Consider the following 19,245-nt stretch of genomic DNA (forward strand, 5'->3'; position numbering starts at 1 on the left):
CAGCTTTCTTAGAGAAGTAATGGCGACTGGGCAACTGGTACTGGGGGACTGCGACGGCCATCAGCTTTCAGAAACTGTCTGTATCTACCAGGCGGAAAGGCTTTCTCATGTGTAGGATGAAACAATCTTTTACCTGACCACAACTGCAGGACCAAGGGCAGCCCGCAGTGCTGACAGAGAGGAGTACGGTGAACTGGACAAACTGGTGGACTGTGCGTGAGGTGCAGACTGAGAAACAGGTGGAGTGCTCGGTGAAAAACACAGCAGTGGGTTGTGCAGTGGGAGACCTGCGTGACAATACCTCTAACTTTGTCTCATTGCTATCAATGTGCACTATGACCGCTGGATTTCCCCAGCCCCACCCAGCAATCTGTCTATCCGATCCGCAATATGCCGTACCCGAGCACACGACACACAACACACGGTTCGGCATTCATGGTCTCGGCGGCAGATGACCCTGTCTGTCCACCTAATTATTGAGTCCCCTACTACCAACATCTGTCTGGCCTTCAATAATAGAGTCCTCTACAACCATAATCTGTCTACTCTGCCAATATCTGTCTGTCCGCCTAGCTATAGAGCCCCCTACCACTATCTGCCTGTCCCCTAATTATAGAGCATGCGAGGGTGTATACAATATGCTGGTGTCACGCACAGGTATATTCACCCACAACGCCTGAACACATCTCACAAGACCCCTGGTTGCATTGTATGAGGGCCACATACATAAAGGAGAATGAACGGTGCAGAAAATATCAAACAACAGATAAAGAAATCACTGAACCTATGTCTCCCGTGTTCTTGTGTTGAACTGTGCACTTACCAGTCTCCGTGCAGCGCTCAGGAGGGCTCGCGTGGAGGTTCGGAAACTTGTAGATAATGAAATGACCCTGGTCTAGTCTACACACCAAAAGCTGACAGGTGAGCGGTATAGAACAGCAGAGGCGTGTGTTGGACCTGTTCCAGGGCTCGGTGCACAGTGAAAAATATCATTTAATTGTGGCAATGAAAAACAAATACAAAATGATAAAAATCCTCTCATCTGTAATTTTACATAATGGATGAAACCATACACGGCAGCTCCACCACAGCCGGCTGCACATTCAGATGAGTCCCAAATGAGAAGCAGTTGCCACCTCCACCCAAAACCATTACATGCTTCCCATCCGGCAGGAGAACGGAGCTGTGTCCATGGAGCATCAGGGGCCACTCCAGCGAGGCCTGCAACAGAGAGCAAGAGGGTGACACCCGGAGACAGAAAGGGAAGGAACCTGCCAAAGCAAGAGCAAGGGCGATACTGGGGGCCGGAGACAAGGAACCTGCCAGAGGAAGAGGGCGGCATCAGGGGCCGGAGAAAAGGAACCGGCCACAACAAGAGCAAAAAAGAGGGTGACAATGGGGGCCGGAGACAAGGAACAAGCCAGAGTAAGAGGGCGGCATAAGGGACCGGAGAGAAGGAACCTGCCACAACAAGAGCAAGAGAGAGGGCGATACTGGGGGCCGGAGACAAGGAACCTGCCAGAGGAAGAGGGCGGCATCAGGGGCCGGAGAGAAGGAACTGGCCACAACAAGAGCAAGAAAGAGGGTGACAATGGGGGCCGGAGACAAGGAACAAGCCAGAGTAAGAGGGCGGCATAAGGGACCGGAGAGAAGGAACCTGCCACAACAAGAGCAAGAAAGAGGGTGACAATGGGGGCCGGAGACAAGGAACAAGCCAGAGTAAGAGGGCGGCACCAGGGAGAAGGAACCTACCAGAGGAAGATGGTGACACCGGGAGACAGAAAAGGAAGGAACCTGCTGCAGCAAGAGCAAGAAAGAGGGCGATACTGGGGGCCAGAGTCAAGGAACAAGCCAGAGTAAGAGGGTGGCATCAGGGCCGGAGAGAAGGAATCTGTCACAGCAAGAGCAAGAAAGAGTGCGATACTGGGGGCCAGAGTCAAGGAACAAGCCAGAGTAAGAGGGCGGCACCAGGGACCAGAGAGAAGGAATCTGTCAGACGAAGAGGGTGACACAGGGAGACAGAAAGGGAAGGAACCTGCCACAACAAGACCAAGAAAGAGGACGACATTGGCGGCCAGAAGAAAGGAACCAGCCAGAGGAAGAGGGCGGCACCAGGGGCCAGAGAGAAGGAACCTATCAGAGGAAGAGGTTGGAGGAGTTTTTAAACTAGAGACGGGGGGGGGGGGGGGAAACCAAGGAAATAGGTGGGATGTGAGGCAAGCAAGGGGGAAGGGGAGAAGTGAATATAATGAGGGTGGAGAGGGGGGTGGGGATAGTACAGTTAGATCGTTAGAGAAGAATAGGTTGCTAAATAACCCCAAAGTTTTATCTTGCATGCTGACCAACTCAAGAAGCCTGACCAATAAGGTGGATGAGCTGCGGGTGCTTATATCGGAGGAGAGGTATGACATCGTAGGTATAACAGAGACTTGGCTAGACGATAGCTACGACTGGGCGGTAAATTTATTAGATTATAGTTTATTTAGAAGGGACCGGAAACAGGGGAAAGGCGGAGGAGTCTGCTTATATGTAAAGTCATGTCTAAAACCCAGACTAAGGGAAGATATAGGAGAGGGAGAAGAGGGGGTCGAGTCCATGTGGGTAGAGATAGAGGGGGCAAAAAATAATAATAAAATATTACTGGGGGTCTGCTATAAGCCATCCAATATAACAGAGGAGAATGAGAAACTGCTATTAGGACAAATAGACAAAGTAGCAAAACATAATGAAGTGATTGTAATGGGGGATTTCAACTACCCGGATATTGACTGGGAAACAGAAACCTGTAGATCTCAGAAAGGAAAAAGGTTCTTGACAAATATGAAGGATAATTATCTCTCCCAACTAGTGCAGGAACCAACGAGAGGGAAGGCCGTGTTGGACTTAATATTGACTAATAGGCCTGATAGAATAACTGAGGTACAGATAGGGGGGCACCTAGGTAATAGCGACCATAATATTATCGACTTCAAAATGCCCTTCAGTAGGGTTATCAATAAGGGAACAACAAAAACATTAAACTTTAGGAGGGCGAAGTTTGATCAGCTGATAGAAAACCTTCAACTTATTGACTGGGACAAAGTTCTTAATCAAAGGAATACGAATAGTAAATGGGAAACCTTCAAAAGAATTCTGAATACTCAGTGCGAGAGGTATATACCGTATGGGAATAAAAGGGCCAGAAATAAGAGGAAACCAATATGGTTGAACAAGAACGTAAAAGGGGCGTTAAATAGCAAAAAAGAGGCATTCAAGAGATTAAAACAGGAAAACAGTAAGGAGGCACTAATGTGTTACAAGGAAAAAACGAGAACCTGTAAAAAACAAATAAAAATAGCGAAGGAGGAAACAGAGAGACGTATTGCTAGGGAAAGTAGATCAAATCCCAAACTGTTCTTTACGTATATAAATAGTAAAAGGATCAAATCGGATAATATTGGACCGATAAAAAGTGAGGAAGGCAAAATCATAGAGAAAGATGAGGATAAAGCTAATCTATTAAATCATTTTTTTTCGACAACTTTCACAAAGGAAATAGAACTAACAGGAGAAATGAGAAGTGACAAGCTTAATCCTCCACTAAGTATGACAAATCTAACCCAAGCTGGGGTACAGAAACGCCTCAGTAACATTAAAATAAACAAATCACCAGGACCTGATGGCATACACCCACGGGTACTAAGGGAACTAAGTCATGTGATAGACAGACCATTATATCTTATATTTAAGGACTCTGTTGAGACTGGGTCTGTACCACTTGATTGGCGACAGGCGAATGTAGTGCCAATATTCAAAAAGGGAGCGAAAAGTGACGCCGGAAACTAATCGGCCGGTGAGTCTGACGTCCGTTGTGGGCAAAATTTTTGAAGGCTTCATTAAAGAGGCAATTACGGAGCATCTTGATGCTAATAATCTTTTAATCCCGAACCAACATGGATTCATGAGGAATCGCTCCTGCCAAACAAACCTAATTGACTTCTACGAGGAGGTTAGCTCTCGAGTAGATCAGGGGGAACCAGTGGATGTCGTGTATCTCGACTTCTCAAAAGCGTTCGATAGCGTGCCACATAATAGGTTGGTATACAAAATGAGAATGATGGGGCTGGGGGAAAATGTCTGCAAGTGGGTAGCTAACTGGCTAAAGGATAGAAGGCAGAGGGTGGTTATAAATGGAATATACTCAGATTGGGTAAGCGTCACTAGTGGGGTACCACAGGGGTCTGTACTAGGCCCAATGTTATTTAATATCTTTATTAACGACATAGTCAACGGGATAAATAGTAAAATATCAATATTTGCAGATGACACAAAGTTATGTAAAACAATTAATACAAAAGAGGACAGTGCAGACCTACAGAGGGATTTGGATAAGCTGGGTAGGTGGAGCATTAAATGGCAAATGAGGTTTAACGAGGAGAAATGTAAGGTCATACATATGGGAAGGGAAAATGGAAGTCACCAGTACTCACTGAATGGGAAATCATTGGGGAATTCAGAGATGGAGAAGGACTTGGGCATCTTGATTGATAGCAAACTAAATTGGAGTGCCCAAAGTCAGGCGGCTGCTGTAAGGGCAAACAGGGTAATGGGATGTATCAGAAGAGGTATAGCTGCAAAGGAGGAGAACATTGTTCTTCCACTGTACAAAGCACTGGTCAGACCACACTTGGAATACTGTGCTCAGTTATGGGCCCCAATATATAGAAAGGATATAAATGAGCTTGAAAGGGTACAAAGGAGGGCAACAAAATTAATAAAGGGAATGGAGGGACTGCAATACCCAGAGAGGTTGTCAAAACTAGGACTATTCAGCCTGGAAAAGAGAAGGTTGAGGGGGGACATAATAAATGTGTACAAATATGTTAGGGGACAGTATAGAGATCTTGCCCGGGATTTGTTCAAAAGGAGGGATATTACGGTAACAAGAGGGCACTCACTAAGACTGGAAGAGAAAAGGTTTCAGCACCAGCATAGGAAGGGGTTCTTTACGGTAAGAGCAGTGAGAATATGGAATTCACTGAGTGAGGAGACGGTAATGTCGGATTCACTACACCAGTTCAAGCGGGGACTGGATGCATTTCTAGATACCAGGCAGATTTCAGCGTATACTTAAAAATAAAATAAAATAGTAGGTTGATACAGGGATTTATTCTGACTGCTGGTTTCAGAGTCGGGAGGGAATTTTTCCTCAGGTGAAGATTGGCCAAATCATTTGGGGTTTTTGCCTCCTCTGGATCAACTTTAGCAATTACAGAACTAACAGGTCGAACTTGATGGACGCAAGTCTTTATTCGGCTTTACAAACTATGTTACTATGTTAAGAGGGTGACACCGGGGGCCGGAGAGAAGGAACCTGTCAGAGGAAGAGGACAGCACCAGTGGTTGTAGAGAAGGAAACTGCCAAAGGAAGAGGGCGGCACCAAGGGCAGGAGAGAAAGAATCTACCGCAACAAGAGCAAAAAAAGAGGACGACATCGGCGGCCAGAAGAAAGGAACCAGCCAGAGGAAGAGGGCGGGACCAGGGGCCGGAGAGAAGGAACCAGCAAGAGGAAGAGGGTGACACGGAGAGGCAGAAAGGGAAGGAACCTGCCACAGCAAGCAGGGCGGTGGAGTCAGTAAGGCAAACCTCCGACTCGGACTCCATGACTCCCTCATACACGGCTCATGTTTAAGTGATAAATTTACTGCAGCACAGATTCATCTCAGTAAAGTCCGGACCCTGAGATCAGGAATAGGACGGACATTTATAGGGCATTTCATAACTTTCCCAAATCCTTACGGAAAAATATTCCCCACAAACTGCATTGAACTACTGTACCCAATTCATTATATATTTTAGGAGTCGGAGTCGGTCCATTTTATACCGACTCCAACTCCAACGCCCTGACAGCAAGAGCAAGAAAGAGGGCGACACTGGGGGCTGGAGAAAAGAAACCAACCAGAGGAAGAGGGCGGCACCGGTGGCTGGAGAGAAGGAACCTGCCAGAGGAAGAGGGCGGCACCAGGGGCCGGAGAGAAGGAAAAGGCCAGAGGAAGAGGGCGGCACCAGGGGCCAGAGAGAAGGAACCTGCCAGAGGAAGAGGGCGGCACCAGGGGCCGGGAGGCACATGCCAGAGGAAGAGGGCGGCACCAGGGGCCGGAGAGAAGGAACCTGCCAGAGGAAGAGGGCGGCACCAGGGGCCGGAGAGAAGGAAAAGGCCAGAGGAAGAGGGCGGCACCAGGGGCCAGAGAGAAGGAACCTGCCAGAGGAAGAGGGCGGCACCAGGGGCCGGAGAGAAGGAAAAGGCCAGAGGAAGAGGGCGGCACCAGGGGCCAGAGAGAAGGAACCTGCCAGAGGAAGAGGGCGGCACCAGGGGCCGGGAGGCACATGCCAGAGGAAGAGGGCGGCACCAGGGGCCGGAGAGAAGGAACCTGCCAGAGGAAGAGGGCGGCACCGGGGGCCGGAGAGAAGGAAAAGGCCAGAGGAAGAGGGCGGCACCAGGGGCCAGAGAGAAGGAACCTGCCAGAGGAAGAGGGCGGCACCAGGGGCCGGGAGGCACATGCCAGAGGAAGAGGGCGGCACCAGGGGCCGGAGAGAAGGAACCTGCCAGAGGAAGAGGGCGGCACCAGGGGCCGGAGAGAAGGAACCTGCCAGAGGAAGAGGGCGGCACCAGGGGCTGGAGAGAAGGAACCTGCCAGAGGAAGAGGGCGGCACCAGGGGCCGGAGAGAAGGAAAAGGCCAGAGGAAGAGGGCGGCACCAGGGGCCAGAGAGAAGGAACCTACCAGAGGAAGAGGGCGGCACCAGGGGCCGGGAGGCACATGCCAGAGGAAGAGGGCGGCACCAGGGGCCAGAGAGAAGGAACCTGCCAGAGGAAGAGGTCGGCACCAGTGGCCATAGAGAAAGCACATGCAAGAAGAAGGGGGCGGAACCAGGGGCCATAGAGAAGGAACCTACCAGAGGAAGAGGGTGACCGCAATTGCCGGAGAGAAGGAACCTGCCACAGCAAGAGTAAGAGGGCAACAACCGGGGCTAGAGGTAGGAGCCTACCACAGCAACAGTAAGAGGGAGACACCGGGGGCCGGAAGAAGGAACCTGCAAGAAAAAGAGGGCGACACAGAAGGCTGGGGTGACAGCGGGAGCTGGACGGAAGGAGCCTGCCACAGCAAGAGTAAGAGGGCGACACTGGAGGCCCGGAAAGAAGGAACCTGCCAGAAAGAGAGGGGGACACCGAGGGCCGGGGTGACATCAGGGGCCGGAGAGAAGAAACCAGCTAGTGGAAGAAGGCAACATAAAGGGCCGGACAAAGGGAACCAAATACACCAAAAGAAGAAGAGCGACACCGGGGGACGGAGAGTGGGTACCAGGTACAAGCACGTAGATATATGGTGATGGAGACGAGACGAGGATGGGGAGGCGGCGACGGGACTAGGATGGGGAGGCGGCGACGGGACTAGGATGGGGAGGCGGCGACGGGACTAGGATGGGGAGGCGGCGACGAGACTAGGATGGGGAGGCGGCGACGAGACTAGGATGGGGAGGCGGCAAGGAGACTAGGATGGGGAGGCGGCAAGGAGACTAGGATGGGGAGGCGGCAAGGAGACTAGGATGGGGAGGCGGCAAGGAGACTAGGATGGGGAGGCGGCAAGGAGACTAGGATGGGGAGGCGGCAAGGAGACTAGGATGGGGAGGCGGCAAGGAGACTAGGATGGGGAGGCGGCAAGGAGACTAGGATGGGGAGGCGGCAAGGAGACTAGGATGGGGAGGCGGCAAGGAGACTAGGATGGGGAGGCGGCAAGGAGACTAGGATGGGGAGGCGGCAAGGAGACTAGGATGGGGAGGCGGCAAGGAGACTAGGATGGGGAGGCGGCAAGGAGACTAGGATGGGGAGGCGGCAAGGAGACTAGGATGGGGAGGCGGCAAGGAGACTAGGATGGGGAGGCGGCAAGGAGACTAGGATGGGGAGGCGGCAAGGAGACTAGGATGGGGAGGCGGCAAGGAGACTAGGATGGGGAGGCGGCAAGGAGACTAGGATGGGGAGGCGGCAAGGAGACTAGGATGGGGAGGCGGCAAGGAGACTAGGATGGGGAGGCGGCAAGGAGACTAGGATGGGGAGGCGGCAAGGAGACTAGGATGGGGAGGCGGCAAGGAGACTAGGATGGGGAGGCGGCAAGGAGACTAGGATGGGGAGGCGGCAAGGAGACTAGGATGGGGAGGCGGCAAGGAGACTAGGATGGGGAGGCGGCAAGGAGACTAGGATGGGGAGGCGGCAAGGAGACTAGGATGGGGAGGCGGCAAGGAGACTAGGATGGGGAGGCGGCAAGGAGACTAGGATGGGGAGGCGGCAAGGAGACTAGGATGGGGAGGCGGCAAGGAGACTAGGATGGGGAGGCGGCAAGGAGACTAGGATGGGGAGGCGGCAAGGAGACTAGGATCGGGAGGCGGCAAGGAGACTAGGATGGGGAGGCGGCAAGGAGACTAGGATGGGGAGGCGGAAAGGAGACTAGGATGGGGAGGCGGAAAGGAGACTAGGATGGGGAGGCGGAAAGGAGACTAGGATGGGGAGGCGGAAAGGAGACTAGGATGGGGAGGCGGAAAGGAGACTAGGATGGGGAGGCGGAAAGGAGACTAGGATGGGGAGGCGGAAAGGAGACTAGGATGGGGAGGCGGAAAGGAGACTAGGATGGGGAGGCGGAAAGGAGACTAGGATGGGGAGGCGGAAAGGAGACTAGGATGGGGAGGCGGAAAGGAGACTAGGATGGGGAGGCGGAAAGGAGACTAGGATGGGGAGGCGGAAAGGAGACTAGGATGGGGAGGCGGAAAGGAGACTAGGATGGGGAGGCGGAAAGGAGACTAGGATGGGGAGGCGGAAAGGAGACTAGGATGGGGAGGCGGAAAGGAGACTAGGATGGGGAGGCGGAAAGGAGACTAGGATGGGGAGGCGGAAAGGAGACTAGGATGGGGAGGCGGAAAGGAGACTAGGATGGGGAGGCGGAAAGGAGACTAGGATGGGGAGGCGGAAAGGAGACTAGGATGGGGAGGCGGAAAGGAGACTAGGATGGGGAGGCGGAAAGGAGACTAGGATGGGGAGGCGGAAAGGAGACTAGGATGGGGAGGCGGAAAGGAGACTAGGATGGGGAGGCGGAAAGGAGACTAGGATGGGGAGGCGGAAAGGAGACTAGGATGGGGAGGCGGAAAGGAGACTAGGATGGGGAGGCGGAAAGGAGACTAGGATGGGGAGGCGGAAAGGAGACTAGGATGGGGAGGCGGAAAGGAGACTAGGATGGGGGAGGCGGAAAGGAGACTAGGATGGGGGAGGCGGAAAGGAGACTAGGATGGGGGAGGCGGAAAGGAGACTAGGATGGGGGAGGCGGAAAGGAGACTAGGATGGGGGAGGCGGAAAGGAGACTAGGATGGGGGAGGCGGAAAGGAGACTAGGATGGGGGAGACGGGGAAGAGACCGTGGGGGGAGACGGAGAAGAGACCGTGGGGGGAGACGGAGAAGAGACCGTGGGGGGAGACGGAGAAGAGACCGTGGGGGGAGACGGAGAAGAGACCGTGGGGGGAGACGGAGAAGAGACCGTGGGGGGAGACGGAGAAGAGACCGTGGGGGGAGACGGAGAAGAGACCGTGGGGGGAGACGGAGAAGAGACCGTGGGGGGAGACGGAGAAGAGACCGTGGGGGGAGACGGAGAAGAGACCGTGGGGGGAGACGGAGAAGAGACCGTGGGGGGAGACGGAGAAGAGACCGTGGGGGGAGACGGAGAAGAGACCGTGGGGGGAGACGGAGAAGAGACCGTGGGGGGAGACGGAGAAGAGACCGTGGGGGGAGACGGAGAAGAGACCGTGGGGGGAGACGGAGAAGAGACCGTGGGGGGAGACGGAGAAGAGACCGTGGGGGGAGACGGAGAAGAGACCGTGGGGGGAGACGGAGAAGAGACCGTGGGGGGAGACGGAGAAGAGACCGTGGGGGGAGACGGAGAAGAGACCGTGGGGGGAGACGGAGAAGAGACCGTGGGGGGAGACGGAGAAGAGACCGTGGGGGGAGACGGAGAAGAGACCGTGGGGGGAGACGGAGAAGAGACCGTGGGGGGAGACGGAGAAGAGACCGTGGGGGGAGACGGAGAAGAGACCGTGGGGGGAGACGGAGAAGAGACCGTGGGGGGAGACGGAGAAGAGACCGTGGGGGGAGACGGAGAAGAGACCGTGGGGGGAGACGGAGAAGAGACCGTGGGGGGAGACGGAGAAGAGACCGTGGGGGGAGACGGAGAAGAGACCGTGGGGGGAGACGGAGAAGAGACCGTGGGGGGAGACGGAGAAGAGACCGTGGGGGGAGACGGAGAAGAGACCGTGGGAGGAGACGGAGAAGAGACCGTGGGAGGAGACGGAGAAGAGACCGTGGGAGGAGACGGAGAAGAGACCGTGGGAGGAGACGGAGAAGAGACCGTGGGAGGAGAAGAGACCGTGGGAGGAGAAGAGACAGTGGGAGGAGAAGAGACAGTGGGAGGAGAACAGACAGTGGGAGGAGAACAGACAGTGGGAGGAGAACAGACAGTGGGAGGAGAACAGACAGTGGGAGGAGAACAGACAGTGGGAGGAGAACAGACAGTGGGAGGAGAACAGACAGTGGGAGGAGAAGAGACAGTGGGAGGAGAAGAGACAGTGGGAGGAGAAGAGACAGTGGGAGGAGAAGAGACAGTGGGATATGGGTTGACTGGCAAGTCCTCGCACTTGTCTCCTTCTAGACAGATATTACCACCTGACACTTACAGAATTGATGAGATACTCGGCGACATGCCCAGTGATCAGATCCACAATCGCCAATCCTGGTGCCGCCCGAGCATGGATCCACACCCCACCGAGCAGGAGCAGCTTCTCACCAATGACATGGGAGCTGTGTGAGTATCTAGGTGGATGAGAAGATGCCTGAAATCACACAATCTGAACATGGATTCTGCCCTACGTTTCGCAGGACTGCAGCACACCGTGGAGCCACTCCACCCTCCCACCGTGGAGCCGCTCGGCCTCTCATACTCACCTGGGTGTCAGTGGGGGAGTGGTGTGTAAATGTTCCCAGGTGAAATGAGTTTGAGTCGTCTTCAGGACAGTGATGGATCCTGAGGGGATTCCAGACGCCAAGAGACCCCCTGACAGAATGGCGCCACCTCCACGAGCGCAGGAACTGTGACTGTGACACCCTGACGGGGCAGCGCCCACAACCGGAACCTGACAACATGGAGCCTGGGTCACACTCCGTCCACATACACAACATCAACCTCAGGTCCACTGCAGAGCATCGCACATGTCACTGACTGATCTCACTGCAGAACATCATAGCACACGCCACTGACTGATCTCACCGCAGAACATCATCGCACACTCCACTGACTGATCTCACCGCAGAACATCATCGCACACGCTACTGACTGATCTCACCGCAGAACATCATCGCACACTCCAGACTGATCTCACCGCAGAACATCATCGCACACGTCACTGACTGATCTCACCGCAGAACATCATCGCACACTCCACTGACTGATCTCACCGCAGATCATCATCGCACACTCCACTGACTGATCTCACCGCAGATCATCATCGCACACTCCACTGACTGATCTCACCGCAGATCATCATCACACACGCCACTGACTGATCTCACCGCAGAACATCATCGCACACTCCACTGACTGATCTCACCGCAGATCATCATCGCACACGCCACTGACTGATCTCACCGCAGAACATCATCGCACACGTCACTGACTGATCTCACCGCAGAACATCATCGCACACGCCACTGACTGATCTCACCGCAGAACATCATCGCAAAACTCCACTAACTGATCTCACCGCAGAACATCATCGCACACGTCACTGACTGATCTCACCGCAGAACATCATCGCACACTCCACTGACTGATCTCACCGCAGAACATCATCGCACACTCCACTGACTGATCTCACCGCAGAACATCATCGCACACGCCACTGACTGATCTCACCGCAGAACATCATCGCACACTCCACTGACTGATCTCACCGCAGATCATCATCGCACACTCCACTGACTGATCTCACCGCAGATCATCATCACACACGCCACTGACTGATCTCACCGCAGAACATCATCGCACACTCCACTGACTGATCTCACCGCAGATCATCATCGCACACTCCACTGACTGATCTCACCGCAGAACATCATCGCACACGTCACTGACTGATCTCACCGCAGAACATCATCGCACACGCCACTGACTGATCTCACCGCAGAACATCATCGCACACTCCACTGACTGATCTCACCGCAGAACATCATCGCAAAACTCCACTGACTGATCTCACCGCAGAACATCATCTCACACGCCACTGACTGATCTCACCGCAGAACATCATCGCACACTCCACTGACTGATCTCACCGCAGAACATCATCGCAAAACTCCACTGACTGATCTCACCGCAGAACATCATCGCAAAACTCCACTGACTGATCTCACCGCAGAACATCTCACACGCCACTGACTGATCTCACCGCAGAACATCATCGCACACGCCACTGACTGATCTCACCGCAGAACATCATCGCACACGCCACTGACTGATCTCACCGCAGAACATCGCACACGTCACTGACTGATCTCACCGCAGAACATCATCGCACACGCCACTGACTGATCTCACCGCAGAACATCATCGCACACTCCACTGACTGATCTCACCGCAGAACATCATCGCACACGCCACTGACTGATCTCACCGCAGAACATCATCGCACACGCCACTGACTGATCTCACCGCAGATCATCGCACACGCCACTGACTGATCTCACCGCAGAACATCATCGCACACGCCACTGACTGATCTCACCGCAGAACATCATCGCACACGCCACTGACTGATCTCACCGCAGAACATCATCGCACACGCCACTGACTGATCTCACCGCAGAACATTATCTCACACTCCACTGACCGATCTCACCGCAGATCATCGCACACGTCACTGACTGATCTCACCGCAGAACATCATCGCACACGTCACTGACTGATCTCACCGCAGAACATCATCGCACACGTCACTGACTGATCTCACCGCAGATCATCTCACACGCCACTGACTGATCTCACCGCAGAACATCATCGCACACGCCACTGACTGATCTCACCGCAGAACATCATCGCACACTCCACTGACTGATCTCACCGCAGAATATCATCGCACACTCCGACTGATCTCACCGCAGAACATCATCGCACTCCACTGACTGATCTCACCGCAGAACATCATCGCACTCCACTGACTGATCTCACCGCAGAACATCATCGCACACGCCACTGACTGATCTCACCGCAGAACATTATCTCACACTCCACTGACTGATCTCACCGCAGAACATCATCGCACACTCCACTGACTGATCTCACCGCAGAACATCATCGCACACGCCACTGACTGATCTCACCGCAGAACATCATCGCACACGCCACTGACTGATCTCACCGCAGAACATCATCGCACACGCCACTGACTGATCTCACCGCAGAACATCATCGCACACGCCACTGACTGATCTCACCGCAGAACATCATCGCACACGTCACTGACTGATCTCACCGCAGAACATCATCGCACACGCCACTGACTGATCTCACCGCAGAACATCATCGCACACGCCACTGACTGATCTCACCGCAGAACATCATCGCACACGCCACTGACTGATCTCACCGCAGAACATCATCGCACACTCCACTGACTGATCTCACCGCAGAATATCATCGCACACTCCGACTGATCTCACCGCAGAACATCATCGCACTCCACTGACTGATCTCACCGCAGAACATCATCGCACTCCACTGACTGATCTCACCGCAGAACATCATCGCACACGCCACTGACTGATCTCACCGCAGAACATTATCTCACACTCCACTGACTGATCTCACCGCAGAACATCATCGCACACTCCACTGACTGATCTCACCGCAGAACATCATCGCACACGCCACTGACTGATCTCACCGCAGAACATCATCGCACACGCCACTGACTGATCTCACCGCAGAACATCATCGCACACGCCACTGACTGATCTCACCGCAGAACATCATCGCACACGCCACTGACTGATCTCACCGCAGAACATCATCGCACACGTCACTGACTGATCTCACCGCAGAACATCATCGCACACGCCACTGACTGATCTCACCGCAGAACATCATCGCACACGCCACTGACTGATCTCACCGCAGAACATCATCGCACACGCCACTGACTGATCTCACCGCAGAACATCATCGCACACGTCACTGACTGATCTCACCGCAGAACATCATAGCACACGTCACTGACTGATCTCACCGCAGAACATCATCACACACGCCACTGACTGATCTCACCGCAGAACATCATCGCACACGCCACTGACTGATCTCACCGCAGAACATCATCGCACACTCCACTGACTGATCTCACCGCAGAACATCATCGCACACGCCACTGACTGATCTCACCGCAGAACATCATCGCACACTCCACTGACTGATCTCACCGCAGAACATCATCTCACACGCCACTGACTGATCTCACCGCAGAACATCATCGCACACTCCACTGACTGATCTCAAAGCAGAACATCATCGCACACGCCACTGACTGATCTCACCGCAGAACATCATCGCACACGTCACGGACTGATCTCACCGCAGATCATCGCACACGTCACTGACTGATCTCACCGCAGATCATCTCACACTCCACTGACTGATCTCACCGCAGAACATCATCTCACACGCCACTGACTGATCTCACCGCAGAACATCATCTCACACGCCACTGACCGATCTCACCGCAGATCATCGCACACGTCACTGACTGATCTCACCGCAGAACATCATCGCACACGTCACTGACTGATCTCACCGCAGAACATCATCGCACACGTCACTGACTGATCTCACCGCAGATCATCTCACACGCCACTGACTGATCTCACCGCAGAACATCATCGCACACGCCACTGACTGATCTCACCGCAGAACATCATCGCACACTCCACTGACTGATCTCACCGCAGAATATCATCGCACACTCCGACTGATCTCACCGCAGAACATCATCGCACTCCACTGACTGATCTCACCGCAGAACATCATCGCACTCCACTGACTGATCTCACCGCAGAACATCATCGCACACGCCACTGACTGATCTCACCGCAGAACATCATCGCACACGCCACTGACTGATCTCACCGCAGAACATCGCACACTCCACTGACTGATCTCACCGCAGAACATCATCGCACACGCCACTGACTGATCTCACCGCAGAACATCATCGCACACGCCACTGACTGATCTCACCGCAGAACATCATCGCACACGCCACTGACTGATCTCACCGCAGAACATCATCGCACACGCCACTGACTGATCTCACCGCAGATCATCGCACACTCCACTGACTGATCTCACCGCAGAACATCATCGCACACGCCACTGACTGATCTCACCGCAGAACATCATCGCACACGCCACTGACTGATCTCACCGCAGAACATCATCGCACACGCCACTGACTGATCTCACCGCAGATCATCGCACACTCCACTGACTGATCTCACCGCAGAACATCATCGCACACGCCACTGACTGATCTCACCGCAGAACATCATCGCACACGCCACTGACTGATCTCACCACAGATCATCGCACACGCCACTGACTGATATCACCGCAGAACATCATCGCACACTCCACTAACTGATCTCACCGCAGAACATCATCGCACACTCCACTAACTGATCTCACCGCAGAACATCATCGCACACTCCACTGACTGATCTCACCGCAGAACATCATCGCACACGCCACTAACTGATCTCACCGCAGATCATCGCACACGTCACTGACTGATCTCACCGCAGATCATCATCGCACACTCCACTGACTGATCTCACCGCAGAACATCATCGCACACGCCACTGACTGATCTCACCGCAGAACATCATCGCACACGCCACTGACTGATCTCACCGCAGAACATCATCGCACTCCACTGACTGATCTCACCGCAGAACATCATCGCACTCAACTGACTGATCTCACCGCAGAACATCATCGCACTCAACTGACTGATCTCACCGCAGAACATCATCGCACACGTCACTGACTGATCTCACCGCAGAACATCATCACACACGCCACTGACTGATCTCACCGCAGATCATCTCACACGTCACTGACTGATCTCACCGCAGAACATCATCGCACACGCCACTGACTGATCTCATCGCAGAACATCATCGCACACGTCACTGACTGATCTCACCGCAGATCATCTCACACGCCACTGACTGATCTCACCGCAGAACATCATCTCACACTCCACTGACTGATCTCACCGCAGAACATCATCGCACACGTCACTGACTGATCTCACCGCAGATCATCGCACACGTCACTGACTGATCTCACCGCAGAACATCATCGCACACGTCACTGACTGATCTCACCGCAGAACATCATCGCACACTCCACTGACTGATCTCACCGCAGAACATCGTCGCACACTCCACTGACTGATCTCACCGCAGATCGCACACTCCACTGACTGATCTCACCGCAGATCATCGCACACTCCACTGACTGATCTCACCGCAGATCATCATCTCACACGCCACTGACTGATCTCACCGCAGAACATCATCGCACACGCCACTGACTGATCTCACCGCAGATCATCGCACACGCCACTGACTGATCTCACCGCAGAACATCATCGCACACGCCACTAACTGATCTCACCGCAGATCATCGCACACTCCACTGACTGATCTCACCGCAGAACATCATCGCACTCCACTGACTGATCTCACCGCAGAACATCATCGCACACGCCACTGACTGATCTCACCGCAGATCATCTGACACGCCAATGACTGATCTCACCGCAGAACATCATCGCACACTCCACTGACTGATCTCACCGCAGATCATCTCACACGCCACTGACTGATCTCACCGCAGAACATCATCGCACACTCCACTGACTGATCTCAACGCAGATCATCTCACACGCCACTGACTGATCTCACCGCAGATCATCTCACACGCCACTGACTGATCTCACCGCAGAACATCATCGCACACTCCACTGACTGATCTCACCGCAGAACATCATCGCACACGCCACTGACTGATCTCACCGCAGAACATCATCTCACACTCCACTGACTGATCTCACCGCAGAACATCATCGCACACTCCACTGAATGATCTCACCGCAGATCATCGCACACTCCACTGACTGATCTCACCGCAGAACATCATCGCACACTCCACTGACTGATCTCAACGCAGAACATCATCGCACACTCCACTGACTGATCTCACCGCAGAACATCATCGCACACGCCACTGACTGATCTCACCGCAGAACATCATCGCACACGCCACTGACTGATCTCACCGCAGAACATCATCGCACACGCCACTGACTGATCTCACCGCAGAACATCATCTCACACTCCACTGACTGATCTCACCGCAGAACATCATCGCACACTCCACTGAATGATCTCACCGCAGATCATCGCACACTCCACTGACTGATCTCACCGCAGAACATCATCGCACACGCCACTGACTGATCTCACCGCAGATCATCATCGCACACTCCACTGACTGATCTCACCGCAGAACATCATCGCACACGCCACTAACTGATCTCACCGCAGATCATCGCACACTCCACTGACTGATCTCACCGCAGAACATCATCGCACACGCCACTGACTGATCTCACCGCAGAACATCATCGCACACTCCACTGACTGATCTCACCACAGATCATCGCACACGCCACTGACTGATCTCACCGCAGAACATCATCGCACACTCCACTGACTGATCTCACCGCAGATCATCATCGCACACTCCACTGACTGATCTCACCGCAGATCATCGCACACTCCACTGACTGATCTCACCGCAGAACATCATCGCACACGTCACTGACTGATCTCACCGCAGAACATCATCGCACACTCCACTGACTGATCTCACCGCAGAACATCATCGCACACGCCACTGACTGATCTCACCGCAGAACATCATCGCACACGCCACTGACTGATCTCACCGCAGAACATCATCTCACACGCCACTGACTTATGTTACTGAAGAGCATCTCATCTTGCTGCTGACTGATCTCACTGCAGAATATCGCACACGTCACTGACTGATCTGACCGCAGAACATCATCGCACACGCCACTGACTTATGTTACTGAAGAGCATCTCATCTTGCTGCTGACTGATCTCACTGCAGAATATCGCACACGTCACTGACTGATCTGACCGCAGAACATCGCACACGCCACTGACTGATCTCACCGCAGAACATTGCACACATCATGTTGCTGCTGACAGACCTGAGCCAAGGACATGTCCTCCGTGTGCAGGAACACAGCCTCCTGCAGAGCGGCCGACTCCAGAGAGCGACCTCCGAACACAAACACATAGGAGCGACCTGAGGAGAAGACGGGAGAGCGCTGCTGAAATCCTCTGTGCTGCAGTGAGAAAAGAGCGACAGCTGAAACCTGCCCAGACAACATAGAAATACCCAGGGGTCTGAGAAATTAGTCTGGGGACCATCCAGTAGCAATCTCGGTAGCCGGGGGGTATGCTCGCCCCCAAGGCGCCAGGAGCCGGGGGTAAATCAACCAGGTGTCAGGAGCCGGGGCGGGGGGGGGGTCACACAGGCGTCAGGAGCCGGGGCGGGGGGGGGTCACACAGGCGTCAGGAGCCGGGGCGGGGGGGGGGTCACACAGGCGTCAGGAGCCGGGGCGGGGGGGTCACACAGGCGCCAGGAGCCGGGGCGGGGGGGGTCACACAGGCGCCAGGAGCCGGGGCGGGGGGTGATCACCCGGGTGTCAGGAGCCGGGGCGGGGGGTGATCACCCGGGTGTCAGGAGCCGGGGCGGGGGGTGATCACCCGGGTGTCAGGAGCCGGGGCGGGGGGTGATCACCCGGGTGTCAGGAGCCGGGGCGGGGGGTGATCACCCGGGTGTCAGGAGCCGGGGCGGGGGGTGATCACCCGGGTGTCAGGAGCCGGGGCGGGGGGTGATCACCCGGGTGTCAGGAGCCGGGGCGGGGGGTGATCACCCGGGTGTCAGGAGCCGGGGCGGGGGGTGATCACCCGGGTGTCAGGAGCCGGGGCGGGGGGTGATCACCCGGGTGTCAGGAGCCGGGG

At 54.5% G+C, this 19,245-nt stretch overlaps 1 protein-coding gene across 4 annotated transcripts in view; it reads right to left on the minus strand.

Annotated features, from left to right (window-relative positions):
* Positions 1–1,027: 1,027 nt before the first annotated feature.
* Positions 1,028–19,245, minus strand: part of LCMT2 (leucine carboxyl methyltransferase 2) — a 60,694-nt gene continuing 42,476 nt past the window's right edge. For 3 of the 4 annotated variants that reach the window (XM_073661217.1, XM_073661216.1, XM_073661218.1), the window contains 4 exons: positions 18,426–18,523; positions 11,017–11,204; positions 10,749–10,884; positions 1,028–1,221 (listed from right to left, as the gene is read on the minus strand). In XM_073661217.1, the coding sequence (XP_073517318.1) occupies positions 1,051–1,221; positions 10,749–10,884; positions 11,017–11,204; positions 18,426–18,523 (593 nt within the window). In that variant the 3' untranslated portion in view covers positions 1,028–1,050. Of the gene's footprint in view, positions 1,222–10,748; positions 10,885–11,016; positions 11,205–18,425; positions 18,564–19,245 lie in introns of all 4 variants that reach the window. The other variant, XR_012264398.1, reaches the window with a different exon arrangement.

Source organism: Phyllobates terribilis, unplaced genomic scaffold (assembly GCF_046119375.1).
Source record: "Phyllobates terribilis strain yellow unplaced genomic scaffold, ASM4611937v1 Scaffold_2__4_contigs__length_985480577, whole genome shotgun sequence".
NCBI lineage: Eukaryota > Metazoa > Chordata > Amphibia > Anura > Dendrobatidae > Phyllobates > Phyllobates terribilis.